This window comes from Cariama cristata, unplaced genomic scaffold (genome assembly GCF_000690535.1).
Source record: "Cariama cristata isolate BGI_N322 unplaced genomic scaffold, ASM69053v1 scaffold13064, whole genome shotgun sequence".
Taxonomy (NCBI): domain Eukaryota; kingdom Metazoa; phylum Chordata; class Aves; order Cariamiformes; family Cariamidae; genus Cariama; species Cariama cristata.
In genome coordinates, this window is record NW_009613577.1 from 42,070 (window position 1) to 64,792 (window position 22,723).

At 48.7% G+C, this 22,723-nt stretch overlaps 1 protein-coding gene across 1 annotated transcript in view; it reads right to left on the reverse strand.

Moving 5' to 3' along the window:
* Positions 1-3,763: 3,763 nt before the first annotated feature.
* Positions 3,764-22,723, reverse strand: part of NT5C2 (5'-nucleotidase, cytosolic II) — a 41,833-nt gene continuing 22,873 nt past the window's right edge. The window contains exons 3-17 of the mRNA XM_009699085.1: positions 17,520-17,637; positions 16,028-16,123; positions 14,708-14,799; positions 14,450-14,507; positions 13,026-13,119; positions 11,957-12,010; positions 10,690-10,773; positions 9,852-9,893; positions 8,582-8,689; positions 8,165-8,231; positions 7,315-7,485; positions 6,401-6,452; positions 6,092-6,152; positions 5,359-5,535; positions 3,764-5,125 (exon numbers count right to left, since the gene is read on the reverse strand). Of these exons, the coding sequence (XP_009697387.1) occupies positions 4,859-5,125; positions 5,359-5,535; positions 6,092-6,152; positions 6,401-6,452; positions 7,315-7,485; positions 8,165-8,231; positions 8,582-8,689; positions 9,852-9,893; positions 10,690-10,773; positions 11,957-12,010; positions 13,026-13,119; positions 14,450-14,507; positions 14,708-14,799; positions 16,028-16,123; positions 17,520-17,637 (1,541 nt within the window). The 3' untranslated portion in view covers positions 3,764-4,858. The remainder of the gene's footprint in view (positions 5,126-5,358; positions 5,536-6,091; positions 6,153-6,400; positions 6,453-7,314; positions 7,486-8,164; positions 8,232-8,581; positions 8,690-9,851; positions 9,894-10,689; positions 10,774-11,956; positions 12,011-13,025; positions 13,120-14,449; positions 14,508-14,707; positions 14,800-16,027; positions 16,124-17,519; positions 17,638-22,723) is intronic.

The window sequence follows — 22,723 nt, forward strand, 5'->3', positions numbered from 1 at the left end:
AGCTGACTTTCTCTTTCTGAAGTTCCCTCAAGGGTGAGGGCCTTTTTCTTCTGCTAATAAAAACCCCTTATTTACAATCTGCTCTGCATATATCATGTTTGTTTGTCCAGAAGCACAGATGCCGTCTGTCTGTCCGGCCATAGCGCGTGTTCCTGCCAGGTGGTGCGTGACTCGGGGTCACCAGCGAGGGACATGGCTGGTGGCAACGGTGGCTCCGTTGGACGGGAGTCTCTGGTGGAGTGAGTCTGTCTGTCCCCCGGGTTAGGTGCGGTTGCCTGCTCCCCTGGTCTTGGGACTTCGGCAGCAGAGTTGAGCGGAGCTTGCCGTGACGGAGATGTCTTTCTGAGCAGGAGAGCAAACCCGTGCTTAGTCCTCTGCCCAGCATCACTTCCAGCTCCGTGTCGGTGGAGGAATGGCTGACTGTCTCCTGCCCACCAGATACAGCCCTGCCGTGTGCCCGGTTCATGCTTCTGCCATCCCTCCACCCCTGTCCTCACAGCCATTTCACCCAGCTGCTCTCCCTGCACTGGGCTTTCTTCCTTGCTCAGCTCTTGAATTGCTAAACTCTGGCTTAGCAAGTTGGGCAGCGTCTGCTCAAGCCTTGTTGGAGGGGGAGGGGCGTTTGCTGCACCCAGGGCAGCCTCTGTCCCTGTTCCTGTGCTGCAGGGTGGCCTCATCCCCCTGGACCTTGCTTCCTAACGTCGTATCAGCAGGATGGGGAGAGTCGCAGGTCCCGTGAGGACTTCTGCTGCCCTGTGTGTGCCTGTCCCTGGCAGTGGGTGGAGGATGGTGGGATGCTGCAAGCAGGATGTTAAGTAAAAATAATGTGAAGGCAGACGTTGGGGCTGGCTCTGACAGTGAAGAGCAGCAGAAAGGAGGAGCAGGGCAGGAGGAAGGGAGGGTGCGAGAGGCCAGGTCCCTGCAGGGAGGCAGGATGGGTGTTGGCTGCCCAGGTCCAGGCTGCACGGTGGCCGCAGGGTGGGAGCAGTGCCCGAAGCGAAGGCAGCTGCACCCGTCCTCGAAGCTCCATCAGCACCCAGGCTGCGCTCCGACCTCCCTGCACGGCTGGGCCCTGTGCCGCTGCAGCAGTAGGGATGGGACCCCCAGCGCTAAAGGCCAGTTCTTGCATACCGTGTGAGGCATGCTCAGGGTCACCATTTGTACCTATGGGTTGCTAAGTCCTGGTAGACCGCCCGCACCCCCCTCATCCTCCCCTGACCCTGCTGCTGCGTCGCTCTGCCTGTGTGTCTGCCGTCCCTGCGCTCCTGCAGCCCAGCGGAGGTGAGCACCCTCGTGCAGGGCCAGGGTGGGCTGGTGGCTCTGCACCTACAAAAGTGCCTTGTCCACAGGTGGCCGGGGCTTCAGGTGCCAAGATTGCAAGAGCTGCTGCTCAGGGACTGGCACAGGGCTTTGCACCCTCCATCGTGGTTAGGTGTACCCTGATGTGGCATTTGCGCTTCAGCTGCAGTGGGCCTTCTCTGCTGGGAGAGGAGCTGGTGTAAAGCAAGAGAAGCTGGGAGCACCTCTAGTTACGTTGAACTGTTCAGAAGTACTTGCTGGCACTGTCCAACACAAAATGTCTGCAGAGCTGTGGCTAAGGGCAGTGTGAGCCTCTGGCTCCCGTCCCTGATGATAAGCGTTTGCTTCATGCAGGCTCTGTGAGCCCCTTCTGTCTCTGCGGGGCCATGAGGGTGGACGTGCCGTGCTGGAGAAAGCAGGAGAAATCAGGTCAGTGTGTGCTCAGGGCTAGGGGGATTAGGTTTGTCCCTGGTGCTTACCTTGCTCCTGCTGGGCTTTTGCTGCAGGAGAGGAGAGACCGCTGCCGGTGGGCAACAGCGTGCCCAAACCTTGGGGTGGGGGAGAGGGCCCTGGGGAGAGCGGCAGGAGCCTCGCAGCAGCTGCGGCTCACACTGGCTTTTCCTGGGGGCTCTGCAGAGCTGGTTGGAGACACAGGTGCTGCCAGGCCACCGGCCTCCTGCAGCGAGTGCAGGCCAGAGGTGCAGGCAGGTGCCAGCCAGAGGTGTGGGCTAGAAAACTGGGCTGTGGCTGTGTCCCCTGTGCCAGCCGGGGCAAGAGGCTTTGCCCTGGCTCTTGCTTTGTGGTTTCTTACTGCGACACCATCACAGAGCCAGCGCAGGATGGGCAGCGTGGCACAAGGCTGGCAGTGAGCTGTGCCTGTGTGGCCATCCGGCTCTGCCTGCCGCTTTCCCACCATCAAGTGAGGGTCAAATACTTTCCATTGCTCCAGCCTCAAAGAGTCTTCTCCCCATCGCGGTCAGAAATAGCCTTGGGCTGGGAGTGAGCTATTTGTGGCGACCGGGTAGGAAGGAGGAATGCACGGAGCTCCCCAGACCTCCCTTCCTGCAGCCACACACCCTCCCCAGCTGCTGAGCTAAAGCTTAAAAAATTTTCATGACTATACTTGGAGAAATGAGGTTTAAACATAGCAAAGCCCAGCATGGCCTTTAGTGAAAGGGCTCAGGAACAGGTCCCTGAAACCCTTCCTGCAGCCGACCTCACTGTGGGTACGTTAGCTGCTCTCCAGACCCCAGAATCAGGGAGTCAGGGACTCAGTGCTGGGTTTGGCGCTTTTAGCAAGCCTTGAAGTGTCAGCTGTTGATTGTTGGCCACCATCTGCAGCCGTTTAGCATTGCTTTTCTGGTTGGCACTTTGGGCCCTGGGACTGAATGTCCTTCTGTGGGAGCTCTGATGGCAGGCCCTCATCTGGTCTGGTTTGGTTGATGCGAAGGGTTTGTTTATAGGTGAGGGCTGAGCACAGCCGTGTGCTGTCCCCATCTCAGCCGGGCGCAGGGTACACACAGCCTTTGGTCAGGCCAGCCGGTGCCGTCGCTGTGGCCTGTTTAGCCAAGTTTGCAGCTCCTGGTGAGTGTGGGCTGTGCTGTGGTGCCAGTACAACCCTGGGCATGGGTCGTGCATGTCGGGGAGCAGTCCTTGGTAATGCCTGTGGGAAACGGCCCTGGAAAAGCACAGTGTTGGAGGTAGTGGCAGGGTGGGGGTTTTGCCCTTCCCGCCATTGAAAAGCTCCTCCTCACTCTCTGAATCCAGATCAAAATGTTTCCCTGTCTCCCTGTGCCTCCTAGCTGAAGCCGATGGGGATAACAAAAGCCTTGTGCCCCTGCATCGCTTCCTGCCCACCTGCTCCCGGGGACCAGACAGGCCCTTAAAGCCAAATCCACAGCCACTGCTCAGCAATGCTTCACACAACCAATTCCTGGAGATGCTTTCCCTCTTCCTCAGCCACCCATCCCACTGGGACCACCACAGACCAGTCCCGGCCTTCCCTGCCACCTCCGGCACAGCCCTCACCATCTCAGCGACGCACCACGAAGCACCAGGCATTTCTTAGAAACATCATCATTTATTGACTTGAACAACTGCCACTATAGCAGCAGCGTTTCCTGCTCAGATGTTGGTGGTGTGGTTGGTTTTTCTTTTTTTTCTCCTAAGGTATGTTAAAATGGAAAAAAAAATTAAAATGAGTTTATGGTACTGAAATAATAGTCAAATTTGTTACAAGAGGGCCCTCGTCGTAATCCCTTCACAGCGAACGGCACAGGCTGGAGTAAGGGAGGCTGCACCCATGACATGGAGGAAAACCGCATGGCACTGCTGCCCAGCTGCGTGCCGGTCCCATGCCTTCCCCGGACTGGCTTTCAGGCCCAAGGACCGCTTGCCCATCCCCATGGGACACCCCTGGTGCCTGCACAGCAGCCTGCAGCCATCACCCTCCTTGGCCGGGGACGCAGCCTTGCCCACCGCAACCTGCGATGAGGCCCCGCTTGCTCCGCACCAAGCCAAAGACAAGGGCAGCTGCCAGCAGAGTTTCCCGGCTCCCACTGTGGGGCTGGCCCGGTGGCACATGCTGTTCCCTAGTTTAGAGCAGACACGCGTGGCCAACAGCACCCTGGAATAACGGGCCCTTTCACTCCAGATGGTGGCTGGGTTTGTCTTTGGGATGCTTCACTTTCTTAAAGCTGAGCAGACAGAAAGGTCAGTAATAGGCAGTAGGAAAAAAAACCTGACTAACGTAATGCTAAAGCAGTAGCTTCAAGCTCCCGGGTTAATATTTACTGCTGAAACTACAGGAGTTGAGAACACAGTGTGCGGCTCAGCTGTTTGAGAAATGTGTTGGAAATCATGCATCACATGCCGATGATGAAAGAGAGCTTTGAAACACTGGGAGAGGATGACAAGCACCTACAAGCCGAAACGTGTACAGCTGCAGATATGCAAGAGCTGGAATCCCACCCCCGTCAGTGACGGCTGGAGGAATCGAACCACTTACACAGAGAAACTCACGCAAAGCAGAGGGTAAACCAAGTGCTGGAAGCCACAGCAACACCCTGGGGGAGTTTGTAACCCAGAAGCAGAGGGTTAAGGGCAGCAACACAATGGGCAGGAGGATTTGGATCATTTTGTCTCCTGCAGGGCCCAGCACATCCCTTCCTTCTCCACAGCAAATGTAACAAATGGCAAAAACCGTTCACAGGACACCGTTCAAATGAAAATCAGATGAAACACATCATAGGAAAGGGAGAAACATGCAGCATCCCTAAATGTAATGGGAGCAGCATGACAGCACAGGCGGGCAGTCCAGTCTGAATGCACCACCCAGGCAGAATCCATCAGCTTTTTGAACCGTCTGCAAAACTGAAAACAAGGGTCTCCTCCTAATTAGTGTTAATTTGTTAAAAATTTCTGGACACTTTCAAAATGTGGCTTTGCAAGAATCACACCCCCCCTCAACCCATTACCCCAAGGGCTCCAACAAAGGAATCCGTTCCTGATCACTGCTAGAGTCACGGTTTGTCTTCAGAGATGCTTTGCTTTTTCCTTCTTATTCCTCCTCCTCTTCCTCCTCCTCTTCCTCTTCTTCTTCCTCCTCTTCTTCCTCATCGTCATCTTCATCGTGGCAATGTGTGATTTCCTGAGGTGCCTGAGGGAAGAGGTTGGGCGGTTTGATCTCACTGATGGAGCGGGTCAGTTGATGCCGCTTGTAGTCAGAATCTTTAAAATCCACTGAGGTGCGATTGCGTGTGGCCATCGGCGACTCCTTCTCATTGATGTCGACGTGCGTGTGCTCTACCGTGGACTCGTGTGGCATCTGCACATGTAAGAGAGAAGGGAGATGGCAAGGGGTGTCCCAGTCCCAGGGTATCTGTCCAAGACAGATGGAGAGCAAACCCCAGAATGTGACCCTTTGGCCCACCGTGCATCAAATGCCACCTAGCCCTCCAAGGTGCCGTTCCTGGTGCTTGCAGCTTGCAGAAGTGTTAACGAACACAAGCACAGGCACCTTTGGGACCCCTGCCCGCCTCCCTGGGGTCTGCAACTCACCAGGACGTGGGCGGCTCTGAAGAGGTAGCTGAAGGGGTAGTAGAGGAGGTTGATGAAGGAGGCTGCATAGAGATCGGCATAGCGCATCACCTGGCTGGCAAACAGGGTCTGCCGAGAGCCACTGCGGAAGAGGCTCCCCATCATCCCGTAGCACATGTCCATGTCATGGGTCACTTTCTACAAGCAAAGGGCGGGTTAGATCCTGGGCCAGGCAGGCAGCAGTGCAGAGCCATGACAACACTGAAGTGGAGCGCACTGAGGGCTGGGGGCTACATGAGATCTGCAAGGATCTCCAGCTAGGCCTTCTGTGCTCGTATCCCACGGCATCAGAGCACAGCCAAGTCCCAGCTAACAGAGGGGAAGGCAGCAGTGGGTGCAAGGGGCACCCACCCGAGGCTGGCACCTGAAGGCTGGCTGAACCAGAGGCTACAGCCCCCTCCAAGCTTGTCTGTGCCAGCACGTCTTTCTGCAGCAGTGAGCACTGTCAGTCAGGGCTGCTGGGTGCATGAGGAAGGAGACCCTATTCCAGACCAGGCTGCCTTTCAGGAGTGCCAGTCACACCAGCGAGCTGAGAAGCTTCTCCGTTTGCATCCCCAAAGACAGAATGGCTTTGCCAAGCCTGCTGTGCCCACCCAAAGGCAGAGCAAAGCATTTCAGGGCTGAGCAGTGGGGCTGGGTTGTCAAGCCCTTTGGGATCCAAAAGGATGAAAAGGGATTTTTTTATGATTGGTACCTTAATGCGTCTCTGGATGGAGCTGATGTCAGGGCGTTCATTGCTGCTACTGTCCAGATGCCTAGTTACAGGCGAGAAGGTAAATACAGGTGTGAAATGCCTTTCAGAACCTGATGCTGTGGGATGGGGGCTCGGGGGAGGGAGGCTGGTCTGGAGGGGAAGGTTGGTCTCGTGGGCAGAGCCCAGGCCCGAGTCAAAGCTCCGGCATCAGTGCTGCTAACCCAACCCCAAGGTTTCGTCAGAGCCGCTCACGAGCCGTCACTAGGCTGGGGGAGACAGCAGGAAAGTTGCCACTGTTTGAACACTCACTTGTACAGCTCGGCCAAGAAAATGTCCAGACTCTGCAGCTCTTCAAAAAGGGCTGGAAAATCCACAAAAGAAAGGGGAAAAAGGTAAGTAAACTGTTGAAATGGAAAGGGCTGAAAGCAAACCCACGATCCTGCCCGATCCCCTTCCATGGCGTTGGAGGGGCACTGCATCAAAGAGCATAGCACCTCATGGCCACTATGCAGGGAGGGTTCAATCGCGCTCTGTGCCACTGGCAGAGCTTTGGGCTTGGTTTCTGGTTCCCCTTTTGGTTTTGAGGCTGAACCTTCACAGGCCTCATCAAAACCTTCCAACCAGCCATGGGGCAACTTGCATAACCCCCAGACTTATTTACACACCAAAGGGCAAACCTGGGAGAAAAGCAGTAGCGCTGGAGGATGGGAAACACACAGCACTTTGGCAGCAGAGCAGCAGAGGGAGCGGGAGGAAGGAGGAGGAAGCAGCTGGTGAGCAGGGACTCCCTGCAGATGGGAGAGCAGTCATGGCTCAGGCATTACAGGAAGAATAACCCAGGTGTCTTGTCAGATACTTTTTTACCAGGGAAGCCATGGCTCCATATGGGCAGAGGGAGAGGAGTTTTTGGGGCAGGGTATGGACTAGGAACAACGCAACCCCACCCAGCTGCAGCTTCTCACCCGGCCAAGTCAGTGCTTGGCTGATCACGTGCAAGCAGCCTGGGAAAGAACACGGGAAAGGCCTGGGACTCCGAGGCCAGCCCATGGAGAGCTGCCCCAGCTCCTGCCACCAACACCCAGACCCAGGGAAAAAGGGCCGAAAGGAGAAGTGGCAAGCCAGGGGGATCTCTCCCCTGCACCCCTATTGCCCTGGTGATCTCAGGGGCATAGCACCAGGCAAGGATGAGCGGAGCCTGGCCCGGGGTTTGCCCAGCTGCTGACCGCTTTTGTCTGTCCAGACGTGCAGCTCCTGTGCCAGCTCGGGGATCACCAGGAAGGTCCTCCAGCCCTGGCGCTTCTTGGATTTGAGGATGTCTCCAAAGATATGGTCTCCGATGTACAAGATATCCTTCCCTTTGGCCCCCAGCAGGTCACAGACTGTGTCCGAAGAGCCTGAAAGAAGAATGGCACATCTCAGATGGGGGGCCAGAAGGAAAGGTGTGGCTCATTTCAGAGGGCCAGGGTTAGGGACAGAGCAGGTGCATTTTTCTCCCAGAAACCCCCACTGCTAAACACAGCATCCCTGCTTGGCCACAGCAGCACAGGGCACGGCCCACCCACCTAGGGGTTCACCCAGGGGCAGCTTTGCCCACTCACAGCTCCACATGAATGGCAGCAGCAGAGGGGCCATGCTGCCTCCCACCCCATGTGAGAGTAATGGAGCCCTGGGCATCGCAGACAGCCCTGTCTATCCACCCACTGCCCTTCCCTGGCTGAGGGGACCCTCCAAGCGTGGTCAGACTGGTGGCAGCACTGCAAGTACAGCTGGGAACATTGCATTAGGCCAGATGCAGCTTCTCCTCCACCACAAGCCCTGCAGCGGCATTTCCAAGACCCTCCTTGGCAAGGAAGAAAAGGGCATTTGAGGAGGAACAGGTCCATTTCTTCCCTGCGTTGGCCAGCAATGATGACAGAGAGCTTATGCTGCAGCGTGCAGACGGCACGGTACAACGTGCTTTGGGAAACACAACCTTGCCTAGCACCTGGCCCAATCCTCTCACAGCCAGGGTGGCTGAAGGCCAAGAAGGTACGTCAGAGCCGTTCCACAGGACAAGAAGGGTTCTTGCCTCACCTCCTGAGTACACGATGCCATGCTGCAATGGGCCGGTGTAGGTACCAATCTTCAGCTTCCCCGTCACCTGAAGAAAGAGACATTGTGTTAGTACAGAACAGCTGATGGTCTGGATCTTTTCTGTCCTATTGATACTTTACTCTTTGTCTCCTTCTCACTCCCAGGCAGCCTCGAAGTGGCTTTCCACATTCTTTTCCCATTGCCGCCTGCGGTACATTAGGGAAGCCAGCAAAGCCTCAAGCTCTGCTGTGCCCCAGGTGATGGGGTTGCTCAGGAATCACTAAGAGGAGAAGCCAGCCCACCGTCTCTAGGACAGGTCCTGTCTAAACACTGTGTTGCCTATTGCCGTGAAGAGATGCCACACAGGAGGTGCACAAGCCCTTCCAGCCATAGAAGTACCCTCCATACGCCACTCACCGTGTCCACCTGCCGCAACACAGTGCCTTCCCCAAAGAAGAGGGGTTTTCGTGCATCCACCAGGATCAGGTCAAAGTAGGACTGCCATGGCCGATGGGCACTCCCAGGCTGCAAAGACAAAAACAAACCCCAGAATCGGGCACAACAGAATCAACCACAGGGAATTTAACCAGAATGTCATTGTCCATAGCCATAACCTTGTGACACTGCTGGTCCACCAAAATCCCCCAGCTTGTGCCTCTTGTGGTACGAAGCTGGGTTGCCAGCGCCACCTCCTAAAGCACTTCCCTTTTGTGGCACGCCCATCCCAATGCAGCCTAACAGTGAGGATTGAGGATGTGGTGCGAGATAGGAAAACTGCACTGAACGTCCATGTCGCAGCACAGCTGTTGTGTAAAGAGATGCTCTAAATGACACTGCTGCCACTGTTTCTGAAGGTGATATCCTGTGTAGATTCAGATGCATGCGACTTCATGGCTTCAGCTTACAAGGCCACGCTGGTACGTTTGCCAAGAGTAGGAAAATGCCTGGACTCTATTCCACAGTGCACAGCATTGAATCACAGCCCTGCCCGAAGGACACTGGCCATTCACGAGCCCTTTCTGCTCCATGCTTCCACTCTTTCTGAGATCAAGACAGCAAGGAGTTTTTTGAGCTATTGGTTGTGGTGATTTTCCATGTTCTGAAAATTTCTCCTTTAGCCGCCTTCTACCTTTAGAGCACAGTGTGAAAACACATCTTTTGAGCGTGAGATAGCCTCCCACTGGGAGACTGAAAAAGCAGTATAAAATCAGCTCATAAGCCTCTCTCCAAAAGCTGCACAGCTGAGTTTTGACCTCAGAAAACCAGAAAAAGCAAGACTAAAACTTTTGGAGTTACCATAGTCAAGGCGCAATCAGCCATAGATGTTTCTGCTGTTTTACAAAACTCTTTCCTTTCCATCAAGGTTTTTTTAACAACATCTAAAACATTGTGCAAAATTTCTAAGAAACCTGGCTGCAAAATACTACAGTTAAAATGTGTTATCACTAAAATAATGTTATCATTAACACAGATTATTGTTTGAGACTAGATGATGCCTCTTTTCTCTTTGTTATATTGTATTTGCTTTGATCCCATTCAAATAGGACACAAAACAGCAAGTGTGTTTTAACCAGATTAAAGCAACTAATCCCATGCAGCCAACGAAGCAGGATTAAAATGCTTTCCAGCTACACAGATAATTAGGCACATCAGTTTCTATCAGAACTGCAGTCCAGAAATCACATACCTTTGGTCCATGTGGAAAGTCAAACAAGTAAGTCATAATTTTCTGAAAGACAGAAAGAAAGTATTCAAAGATGTATTTTTAAACATACATTTAAAGGTCTCTTCCAGCCCAAATAATTCTATGATTCTATGATTTGTGTAGTTTATAGAAGCCTACTTTGCCACTTTCGTCTTTTCAGGTTACAGAACTTTATTTTCAGGCTTTACACACAGTCAGCATAAGATTTAGAGACAAAATGGAATGGATGGAATTTAAAGTGACAGGAATTAAACTAGTCATTTTTATAATCAAAGAAGAAATTTGCCTCAGAAATCTGCACACTGTTTCAAGTATATCTTGCAATGCTTTAAAATGTCATATAAATCTTTGGATTAGCATTGTCGCAACATCCTGGCATTTTCTTGGAGCTGAAGTAACCGTGTTTATTCCTATTACAGAGCAGACAGCCCTTCCTGGCTCTTAGACCTCTCCAGGACCATGGCCTTCAGTGACCTGTCTGTACTCAGACTATCTCACTTGAAAGGGACGTTCTGCATTTTAAAAGATGCTGAAATCTAAAATGCGTATCACTTTCTCTTTCAGCCTTTTAATTGCTGAGGAACTGAGTGAGGCACAGAGGGACTGAAGCCAGGCCCATACTAGGTCAGTAGCAGAACCAGGACTACAAAAGATGACCCAAGACCTAATCTGCATTCACCACTAAACCATCCTACACCTAGATTCTCTAGAAAACACCCAATTCTCCACCAGAAGACATCCTACCAAAACCCATACAAATGAATGGCTGGCATTTGCTTATTCCATTATATACCAACACAACAATTCAAGCAGCACTTACATCTGTGTATTTATAGTCACTGTTTGTGACGAGAAACACCTTCCCAACTTCATTCATGCGGCTGAGCAGCAGTGGCAGCTTGCCCTGAAAACCAAGGGACATACAAGTCACACACAAAATTTAACAGAGATTCATCATGGGCAAAACACTCTCAACTATGATCCCACCAGACAAAAAAAAGGAAATCAAACCATCAAGCAAGCAAAGTCACCTGTTTTGCACTGGCCAGAGCCAGGAAAGCTGCTCATCGGTCCATGTAACACTCCTCCAGGGCACAGCCCAGAGGAGGGGGGTGAGGCAGAAGGGCTCAGCAGGGCTGCGGTGCCTTTGCCAACCACAGTGCCAGACACGCTGTCCTGCTCCCACCGATCTGCTCTGTGCCAGGCATGCTGGAGCAGCTCCTCCAGCTCCAAGTACATTCCCAAAATGGGCCCAGAGGCAGGTGAAATCTGAGCCCACACGAGCCACAAGTTGGAGCACATTGTAATTCCAACCTCAAATTAGGGAGAATTTATTCTGGGGCTATTTTTATTGAATCATAAATCTCAGTCTATTGCCAGAGTAGCTGATTACCTCACAGAACGGTTTCCTAAGAATTTTGCAGGCGTGTAACTAGAAACAAGGTTAACTGCTTTAAAGTGATACTCTACCACAGAGCTCATCTGAACTGAAGAATAATTATACTGTAAGTGGTCCAGAGGGGCCTTGCACAAGGCAGAGAGGGCAAAGGTAAGGGAACCACTAGAGCTTGCTCAATTAGATGTGCTGAAGACACATTTTGGGGCTATCAAGAGACTGGACATTGGTGAGCCTTTCCAGATCTTTCCCTCAGTCCCTCATGGTTAAACACGTGTAACATTTTTGTTGGATGGCTAAGGAATACTTTTGTCTAAGAAGACGCTCATCTGCTGCTTTTTAAAAAGAGGTCAGCTTGGGCAGAGAAAACGTGGGCAGTGAACACAGTTGCTTTCACCACCAAAAGAAACAACGTGAGCCTTGTCAGTGTATTCACCTGTGTCCCGTGGTAACAATTCCTCTGGCTTTTATATTTTATGTAAAAAACGTGCACATGAATACGAAATCACGTGGATCACTGGCTCAGAATAAAGGCTGCATCCGAACTTTCCACTTTGTCTTTGGTTATTACAATAGAAATCACAGCGTTATCTGTTTTGTGATTTAGTAAAGCAAATCAGCATGTTTATTTCTTGCCTGCTTACTCAGTACAGAATGTCACGTAGCACAAGTAAAGTAACATCACACTTACATCTTTCACCACATACTTTTCCAGATTCTCAAGGGTCTTTTCCTTGAGCGATCCCTGAAATAGAAACAACAGAACCCAGTGAGGCAGTGGAAACTTATGATGTAAGAGACATCAAAGTAATGCCAACTTTCACACTTTAAAATGCTGTGAAAGTACAAACCAGGGCGAATCTGAACCAGTGACTCTAGAGATGAGAGGCTTTGAGTAGCAGGGACCATCACAAACTCTGTGATCCATCGATTCCCTCACCATGGTAAATAATCCACTTCAACAGCATTTTAACCCTTTCAGAAGGGAATACAATAGAAACAAACAAAAAATAGATTTGCCATACCAAACAAGACAGTCAACGACCTGTCTCCAACACTGACCATAATGCTTTACTCAAAGGCCAACTCCAACATGTATCACACAACACTGCGTAAGGAAAGAAAAATAGATTCCTGACTTCTGCATGGCTAAAAGGACAACCACAAGTATAATTGTGAGCAGTGTTCTCCTGTGATGGCTCTCCATCCCACCCCAACAGACCTCTTGAATGAGGAAGAACAAGAAAACCAGGTCTTTAACCAGATGTTCACGCTTACAAAATTATATTCTAAATTTGTGCACAAGTGCGTGAAAAGGGTGAACTGCCTCTCCTCTCTAAATAGGTAAGAGTTCATGTATTTCTCTGATTAATGCAGGTACTTTTCAGACAACATAATATAGTACCAAGGTAAACCATTTACAGTAAAATGGTGTTTTAATAATTAGGACAATGTACAAGTTGTGGACTGTAAGTGCAAATATTCTTGTGGCATCACATTCTAAAACCCATGAATTACAGTACAGAAATGGAATCTGGGCACAATAAAAAGGAATAGGAAGCCAAGATGGCTATGTTCCAGGACTAGGAGGGCAGTTGGGATCGTGACTTACATACAACTGCAATTTATTATTTGCTCACTAGGCGGCAAAGCAGGGCTCTTGCCCAAAAGTGGAATAACACATCTTAACTCATGAGTTACAAACCAGTCCCTCTAACTCAGTAACAACTACACACGCCCCAAGGAGTTCTCGCAATCACCTTGTAATGAACCCAGTCAACAGCATCTCTGACATCCTGGAACATACTCCTGAAGGACATGAAGAGGTCTCCATCTTTAAACCCTGTTTCACAGCTGTGAGGAGAAAGAAGAGAGGTTGCGGTGGCCAATTACAGCAGGTAAGAAACATGTCAAGGAGAGAGACAAGCTCAAAGTTTGGAGCTTGTTTTTCATCTTACCATAATGGTTTCTTATTTACTACTTCATGTGGCTCAGACTTGAAAGAAGGCTACAACCAGAGTTTAACAAGATCTGCGTGTTACCCAAGAACATTTGTTTAAAATTTTAGGATGCGAGTTCCTAACTACAGGCCTCTGCCTCCACAGCAGTAGTATCGCTTTCTGTGACTGCAACTCTTACTTCTCCCTCACAGTATTACAAGAAGGGAAAAAGACTGAGACTGTGCAGTTTGCAGCATTTTACAAAAGATGACTGGTACTGAGAAAGTAAGCAGAATGCTGCTCTCTCTCCCTCTTTCCAACAGTAAAGAAGCGGGTGCCATGGAAATCAACTAAATGTAGTACTTGCTGCTGAGAGGAACAACCACTTCTGTATTAAACAGTTAGAGTTAACATGAGAAATTTCCTCTACAAGATACTGTGGAGGTATCTTTGAAACACCCATGACAGTTTGCATCAGAAGAAATCAAGGAAGATTAAACAGAGCTGTATTTATTATAACAGCAATCATCACGCCTGTCCTGAGAAAGAGTACCTCACCTGATGGATTGTCAGCATAAACAGTCCCTCTGCTCCCAGGTAAAATCCCATTAAACCTTTGCCTTCCACTCACATAATATGAAAAGATGACCCATCACATGAGTCAGCAGAACAGCAGCATCCACATTTGCCAGTTCAAACCACAGCTTGTTTTTATGCTTATACCTATTTGAAAGCTAAGTAAATATTCATGCTGCACAAACAGCCTTTTACACCACACCGTGCCTGAGCATTTCACCTTTAAGTGAACAAAGTCCTCAATTATGACATGAGGGACTTGTGGTAACTGGCTGAGGAAATTTAGCCTTTCTGTTACCAGTTCAAACATGGCTCCAATGGACACAGGTTCAAAATGAGCTGTCTGGTGCCTGTAATCACCCTGTAATCACCCTGTAATAAGTGTGAGGTCTCAGAACCTGGTCCAAATACCAGTGTCAGTCAGTATGGTGATACTGATATACCCTGTGAAGGAAAGCCTCATAACCAGTCTCTGTCGTACACACAGATCATACCATCACCACTAAATTCTCTTAATGTCAAAAGAATAAGAGGTCTGAACTTTTCCCCGCTGAAACCACTTGAGTGGCCTCCACTAATATTATGAACAGCTCCATCTGTGCTGTATTGCTCTTTATAATAACAATCTTACTGTACCATCAGCAGTTCGAATCGGAGGGAATACGTACCTAGTGTACCGGTCACAGTTAGTAAAGAAATCCACTAGGCAAGCCAATAGGTAGGTCTCTGCAAAGAAACAAAGCAAGATTTTAAAACAAGGGAAACATCATATGGCCAGCTAACTTGAGGCCCTGTGCCCAAAAGAAGGAAGTTCATGTAAAGAAAAAACCAAAACCCACAACAGATAAGTATAGTACAACATTAGCAAAGCTGTACTGGCTTCAAAGGCACAGAAACAGGCCTGTGTTGGCTCACATTAGACTCACCTGGTAGATTGAATAATGTGTTCAGAATGTAAAACCTATCTGTGTCATCTCTCTGGATAAATTTATTTGGATATTGATCCCGTGTTTCAGGCCTGAGAACAGATAAGGTGGAGAAGAGTGAAACCACAAAAAATAATGAGGATAAAATGTGCTGACCTGCAAAATACAGTTGTAGTGGGGTCCGTTACCTAGAGTCTGTTGTGCTTTAATCAACACCCAGCTTTTCCCACGTGCACAACCGGCGCAGGAGCAAAACTGCATCCACTGCCGCTTCCTTTACTGTGCTGGCTCCAGCAGAGTCGGGCACAAAGCCCTCATCGCTGAGTCAGCAAATTGAGCAGAGCCCACACAGGAAAACAGGCTGGTGGAGAGTCCACAACTCGACCTTAAGCCCCGTGCTGCTGGCTATAAGGATGCCTTAAATCATCTGCACTTTCATTGTTTGCTTTTCTTAAACTTTCCCCCACTTTCCATGCGTTGCTTTACACTCCCCTAGGCAGCTTGCAGCAGGGGAGTGCATGGCTGTGCTGCGGGAGGCTTGCCTCAGGCCCTCTGCAATTAATCAGTAGGGTGGCGATGACTAAAGTAATTTAATTATTATGGTTTCCTTCATTTCTGGAGCTTCTGAAGATCACCTCCGACTCAAAGAGGAACTCGAGTGCAGATACAAGGGTTTTTTCTAAATTTTGGCTTCCTGATGCAAGGACTTACAGGCCTGCAATGACAAACCCTGTCACCTTGGGGGCCCTGAGCTGGCCTGTGCTTGCCTTCCAACTATTCCACATTTGCTGGGACACATCAGGCATGTAGCACTGCGGTCCCCTCTGCCTCCTAAAGCACCTTCTCTGGGGCAAGAGAAATACAAGATTGTTCCTTCCCCAAGCCAGCTCACGCCCTCGAACTTTCTTAGCAACGGCTGTGGAGTTAACAGTCTCACGAGGCACAGGCCTCTGCTCCCAGTAGCCCTCACGCAATGACTCTGTCTTAACTGACAAGCTGCTGATGTTAAACTGTGCCAGAACAGGGGAACAGCCCCTGGATTATCCCGTCAACCCCTTCCCACAGCAAACTTTCTTCTGTTCCCAGCACACTACAGATGTGCCTGTGCCAGCACAGACCTTTCCTCTATAAACACCCTGGGCTGTTGCTGTGTCTGGGACCCTCAAGGCATCCCCAGTCAATCCTGGAGCTGTAGGAACACCGATACAACATCTGCTGTTAGTGTAGTCCCTGCAACTCCTTATACAATGGGTGCCCCAAGGATCAATGACACAAAAGAATGTATTAAGTCAAAAAGAATGGCCAAGAGTCAGCACTCACCCTCTGAGGAAATTAAAGCCATGTGCACACACTAGGAGGTTCCCATAGGCATCAACTTTCAACAGGTTTCCATAGTGGGTATCAAACACCAGGCCTCTGTTAAGAAAGTGATTTAAGATATGAAGAAGCGAGCGTATTACACAACGACCATTTTAATAGCAGTTAGAATAGCTCTGGAACAGCCTGCTCACTTGGCATGGGGCACCAGAACAGAGTAGCAGATGGGGTCCCTACTGTCCCTTTTACCTGGCTGCAGGTGAGCAACAAGAGCCCTGCATTGCCAGGTGAAAGGTACAGCTGCTCTGCTCTCCGTAGACTAGAAAACGGAACTGTTTAACCCAGCAGAAGCTTAGCTATGCATGTACCAGGGAAGACGGGGGCCTCTTCCACAGGGTCACAAATCTGACACCTGTGTTTGTGGTTCCCTGACAGCCCTGCTGGGCTGCAAGGAAGAGCGAGGTGTGATAAAGGAACTTCTGCCCTCTTTTTCATCGCTCTGTCACAGACGGAGCCGGGTGGGGCATGTAACTATTGCACAAAATGCTTTGGACGTTCCCAGTTCCAACTCCAGCAAAACTCTCTCACTTATCTAGTAGCTTGCATCTGGAGAACGCGGCCTTCCCACCGAGACATCCCTTCTGTCCCCTCCCTGGGATGAAGGCAGTGGATTTAATGGAGTCTTCATCACAGGTCTGTGAAGGGCTACTGTCTTGTTACAGGCATGGGTGCCCCCAGCAACAGTCTTGGCGTAAAGCATGCTGAGAGGAGGGAAGGAAGGAGGCTGCCAGACTGAAAACTGGAACAACAGGACAACAGACCCTCTGGTCCAGTCTTTTGTAAAGAAGCTCCAAAGGAGGCAAAAAAGTAAAATCCAGCAAAGGCACAAGTGGAAACAACTTAAAGGTGCAGAGTTAGATCAAAAGTCTTGTTTAAAACAAGCTATGTCCTTTTTACCTCAGCTACCAAAAGACAAAATGGAGGAATTTAGTAACTTTGCACCATCAACTTTGACTTCAGCGTTTGATTCATCCAGACAAGTGAACTGGATTGCTCCCACTTTTACTGTTGTTTACTGTCAGCTTAATTTTCAGGATGTCTTATGCACTAGGACACTATTAATTAAAATCATTAAAGAAAAATGTTCTGAGACATGCCAGCAGCCTCATGGACAGTAATGGCTCCTTCTCCCCTTGATTTTGATTTAACTTCCAATCCAATTGTGTCTCTTCTGTCTTTGCTCTGAAAGGTTATTTTCGGACCATGTTTTCAGCAGGCCTCTTTTCTTGCACACTCCCTCTTTGCTGGCATGGATTCATGTGTGCAAAGGCTCTCCACATATGGAGCAGTCTGCTCCCTTCCCCACAATCTGCATTCAACCACAGGCTTCACAGGCACAACTCTGAAAACCTGGCCTCACGTGTTGCCTATGAACTTTACAGAACAAATATTCAAGGCCTCGAGCAGGCTGGGTTGGTATCTGTTAGTCATTTACCTGGTAGGGAATGCAGGATCATACACAAAATTGAGCAGCTCATGAGGGTATCCAATGGAAACTAATCTTTCTACGGTCAGGTCAAATCCAAGAGATTCGTATTCAGGGGATTTATACACTGTACCAAGACGAGATTTCAGTTAGAAAATTTGAAAACAGCTAGGGGGTTAAACAAGAAGGCAGTTAAAAGTACTGTACCCGCTCGCCCTCCCTCCTCCACATCACACGTTCCCTTCTTCTCTCCTGCCCTTCTCTGCCTCAGGTCCCCCAGCCCGGAGCCATGGTGAATTAGCTCATGCTCCAGGACTGCAGCCGAGCGGAGCCACAGTTCAGGTTTCAGCAGCAGAGTGCACCAGATGAAACATCCATCAGTCTATCACAGCTCTCTGCATCAGGAAAAATATGTATTTCAAACTGCAGCTCCTCTCCCTGCAGTCCCGTTAGGCAGATGCATGAACGCTCCCTGTTCCACCTGCTCGGATCAGGTTTTGGTTTGCTGTGTTTTCACAAAGCTGATGAAGAAGCCAATAAATGTTGGTATTCACAGTTAGAAAGTCTGAAATTCATCACTGCTGTGCTACTGTTACTGCTCTGGATGCAATCCCAAAGCTTAGTATTGTCTCCAGATTTCATCTCAGGGGAATTTATGTTTGCTGCAGACTAAGTTAGCTTGAAGGTAGAGCTGTCAAGTTAACATATGATTTGTTTGTTAATAATACCATATGGTACTGTAAAAATCTGCTAGCTATTGCCTTTGTGCATCAAAATGCTACTCTTTTAAGCAAGTTTACTGTTCTCACATTTCAGAGGAGCTTCTCATCTGCGACACACATCTTAGCTCAATGCAAAAGAAATGGACTTGTTCAACCAAGTCATTCCTACCATCAGGCCTGTCTTCTTCCCGCAAATGACTTTCCCATGTACTGGAAATGTTACTGCTTAATCAGATCATTAAATTAACATTTCAAAGGAAATCACGGTGTCTCTCTGACAGTGTGTTTACATTTGCTGCATGTCGCTGTCTTAAATTGGTCCTAAGATGTAACAAGGTCAAATACAACCCTTGACTGCAATGAGGGTTACCATGGGTTCAATGGGCCCCACTGTCTCAAACACTTGAATATTTCAAATTTAACTGAATAAAATACAAAAATGTGCAAGTTACACAGGGAAGTTCATTAGAAGACAGACCACTTTTCCTGAGAGAGATCTAGCATATCTGTGGGCCTCACAATATATATTAATACACATTGTCTGTACTGCCCAGGTAATCGCCACCGTATATATACTGTGGAACACAGAAACTCAATCTGAGAGGAGAAAACAAATATATAAAATGCTACAAAAATACTAAAAAGGCAAGGACTATAGAAGAAACGAGACTGTCAAAAGACTCAGATCACAGTACCCGTGACAGAGGGCTCCAGTATCTCTTAATAATCTAAAAAGCACCAGAATCCTAAGAGTTAATTTTCCCCATTAAATGAACATCATTAAAAACATAATAAGCAAACCTGTAATGTTCTTGAACAGATAACTAAAATTAATAAAACAGTTACCAAAATCTTCAAGCATTATTAAACCAATGGCAAACATCAACAACATGATACAATATTCAATGCACGTAGTCTTCTCTGTCCTTTAGGAAAGGAAGGGTTGATTGAGCTATAGATAGGAATAAGCAATCAAAAACTACAGCTAATGAAGAAAGCAGTGACTGACAAGGCAATTCTGGGGCGTGAGCTAGAGTTGGAGGGAGCAAAAGCCAGTTAAGTGATGAACAACATTGTGAGAGTGACACCAGAGTATCACCTGGAAAAAGGAATTCCTCTGATGCAGGACAGTAAAGACACTTCCCAGGGAAAATGGTAACAAATACACCTGCACATATCCTTGGAAGGTGAAAGCGCTGCAAAGCTCCCCACTATGTGAAGCAGCCTGCAGTCCCCCGCTTTGCCCACGAAGCTGCTGCACTCCTCATTAGCTTCCTGGGAATTTGACCGTGTTACCAACTTACCCATAAAACATCACGCCCAAACAAAACATTTCCCCAATGAAAATCTGCTCCTTCTGAACTCACCAACCATGGTGATGCTGCCCAGACACAAAGAATCTCAAGGAGCATGTTGGCATCTCCTCTGGGCAAGCAGGAGTGGTTCATCAATGGCTCCAGTAGAACCTTTCCAGGGAAACTGTAGAGCTTTCTGTTAAACAACCTGTGCAATCTTGTTAACACGCCACCAAAGAACGGTTGTGGTGGGACATGTGACCAGCTGCTCACAAAATGCTGTCGCTCAATTTCTTCCTTTCTGTATTTGCCTCTCTGTCTTACATTTATCACTACAGACCTTCTTTTAACTCTCTGAGTCTAAGGAAACCAGCTGAAGCACCAGTAGGAAAAAGCTGAAGAACAGGTATCAGCCTCTGCCTTCATCATCCCAAGTGACCGTCGAGGCAGTACTGCAACAGGATTAAACTGAACGTTTCTTGGGGGGACAGTTATACCCATCATCTCTCAAGCTCTAGATTCGGCTTCCTTGATGTCTCTTTGAATAAAACTAAATGACTAGCTCATTCATGCCTCAGGTCCCTTCCCTATTTTTCTACCACTCCACAATATCGGGAAAATGAGAGCCTGCTCCTTGATACATGAACCAAACAGAGACACAGGAAACTGGACTCCGGGAAATGAGAAAGGGACAATAAACAGTCTCCAGTTACCATTATACTTACTGTGCAATATAAACTTTCATTTAACTAGACACATAGCTGGGCACAGGCTAAGAGCTCACCGAGCCCACCTTGGCAGCACCCTACACCACAGCACATGCTGCATTAATCAGCGTGAGCCACAACCCACTGACATTTCTCATAAGCTGTGCAAATGCCTCTTTCAGTTACATGAGCTTCCAGGCAAAGAAATGATCCACCTCCTTCAGATCAAGTAGGAACAGGTTAACCCTGCTGCAACTACGGCAGCACAGTCAGGGAAGATGCCCCAGTTATATGCATTACTAGATGCAAAAAAGTATTTCAGTATTGTACTCAGGGCTACTCACTCTCTCTCATGTCTTGTTTACTTCAGTATCCATGGGGAAAAAGAATTCAGAGGTAAGAACAGCATTTTTTTCTGCAAAAAATAATTTTAAATTTTCCTGGAACATCCCCCTCCCTCAGAACTGGCTGCTGAGACCACAGCTAGAGATAATTTGTGTGCCATGACAATGCCATGAATTCAGCTATTTGCCATGCAGCATCTCTTGTGCTCAGTTCTTTTGCCCAGCTGAGAAGGGCCTAGTCTTCAAGCATCCCCATCCCTGTGACAGGTGAAGAGGCAGAGCCATGAACCCATTTTCAGAGCGTCCTTGCCCTACACATGTGGGACAACAGTAAAACCAAAGCACATGCCACAACTTATTCTGATTCCTTTTTCTCTTTCTTACTACTTGATGGCCGTGTCTCTGCCACCATGCCAAGTTCCCGGCTCCAGAGGACATCATTTTAATGGTCTGTGTTCCAACACAGGCAAACGTTTCAGCGACGCCGGGCAATCGGCACTCAGTGCCCGTGGATTATGCAATTGGGGTGGAAAGAAAACAACCAAAGGTTTAAAAAAAACAGAAGCCAGTTGACAGCATTTCAGCCTCCCCTTAACACCATCACTTGGCTTAACGTTATACTACTGAAAGCTAAAAAGCCGTACCCTGGGAGAGAACGTTGCAAGCCTTCAGGTCTGTGATGAGTGCCGGTGTCCCTTACACAGAACGTGCTAGGAGGGAAGCCGACCTGGAATGAGCAGGGGTTGCGCAGTAAGGTATGCAATTCTCATGCATTTGTGTGGTTGATTTTACCTTTGCTGCCAAGACACATACAATAACAATTTTACAGCCTTCCTGAAAAGGAAAAAAAAAAATATCTCTACAGAGGCTCCAGCTTATGCAAAATGCCGCTGCCAGGATTTTAACTCACATGAGGCAGATGCAGATTCAGAGTGTCACTCCAGTCTTGACGGAGTTACACTGGGCTCCCCTGTTAAAGAAAAAAATCAGACTGATTTTAAAACTGCAACAGCTCTGTGCCATGTGGGGCTGTATCTGCTGGAGCTCTGTCCTCTGGTAAGCTCAGAAGCTGGCCTGGCAGCTATTCCAAATACACTTACAACTGATTTAGAGAGGAGGCATAGCTGGCAATCGTGCATCCTGCAGGCAAAATTCTGTCCTCATATCCACAAAGCAGTCTTAGATCATCAGCTCAGTGATAATTAGGAGAAAGAGGCTACAAGCACATTGCCCAAGTGAGACAAACCCTTTGAGTTTCTCTCAGATGCAGAGCAACTGGTTCAGAAAGGGTCTCGTGGTCTTTTTGGGGCTTTGCCATTATTGTCCATTCCTCAGTCGGTGAAAGATTACTCCTTTCAGACCACTCGATTTCTTTCACGCCACAAAACGCCTGCATGTGTCAGCACAGGAGACTCGGGAGACTGAGTCAGGAGCTACTCCGGGGAATGTGAGAAGAGAATTTTGCCCTACATCGGAAGGTGCTCCCAGCGAGAGCCTCACACACCAGGTCAGTCTGATGCAGCACATCTAAATTCAGTTGTATACTTTAACTCACTTACGCTTGGACTTTTATGTGCAAAGCACTGCGGGATAAACCGGTACGAAACCTGCACATATATATCATGCTGCACCATACTGCAGTGCACTCGTTTGCAAGCACATACAGTAAGAAGACCAGACCTATTCTGCAACTAACAGGTATGCACAGAGTAACCAAGAATAACTTTGAGATCCAATTTGCACTAAATACAAAGCTGAATGAGTTGGAATGATGTTGCAAAAAGGACCCGCAGAAGTATGCAGACCTCCTGGAAGGCTTCTCTGAAAGTAAGTGTTTAAAGCTTGTTTTGTTTCAAAATGAATAGCTGGGGAAGGCTGTAGTGCATGTGATGTCTCTGGTTAAGCCGTGGGGAGGAGAAAGCCCTTCAAGGGCTGCCCATTTCTTTCCTTGTTCCTCCTCCACACACACACAAAGATTTCAAATTCAAGCAGGGCAGCTTGTCATTGAAGATGTAACATGGCTTCTTCAGGGCTTGTAAATGCTTCTTACCAGCTACATCACAGGAGAGAACCAAGAGCTGAAGTTGCAATAACCACCCCTTCTCATGCTGCTTCAAGCCAAGTCACTTTTGTGAGATGCATTTG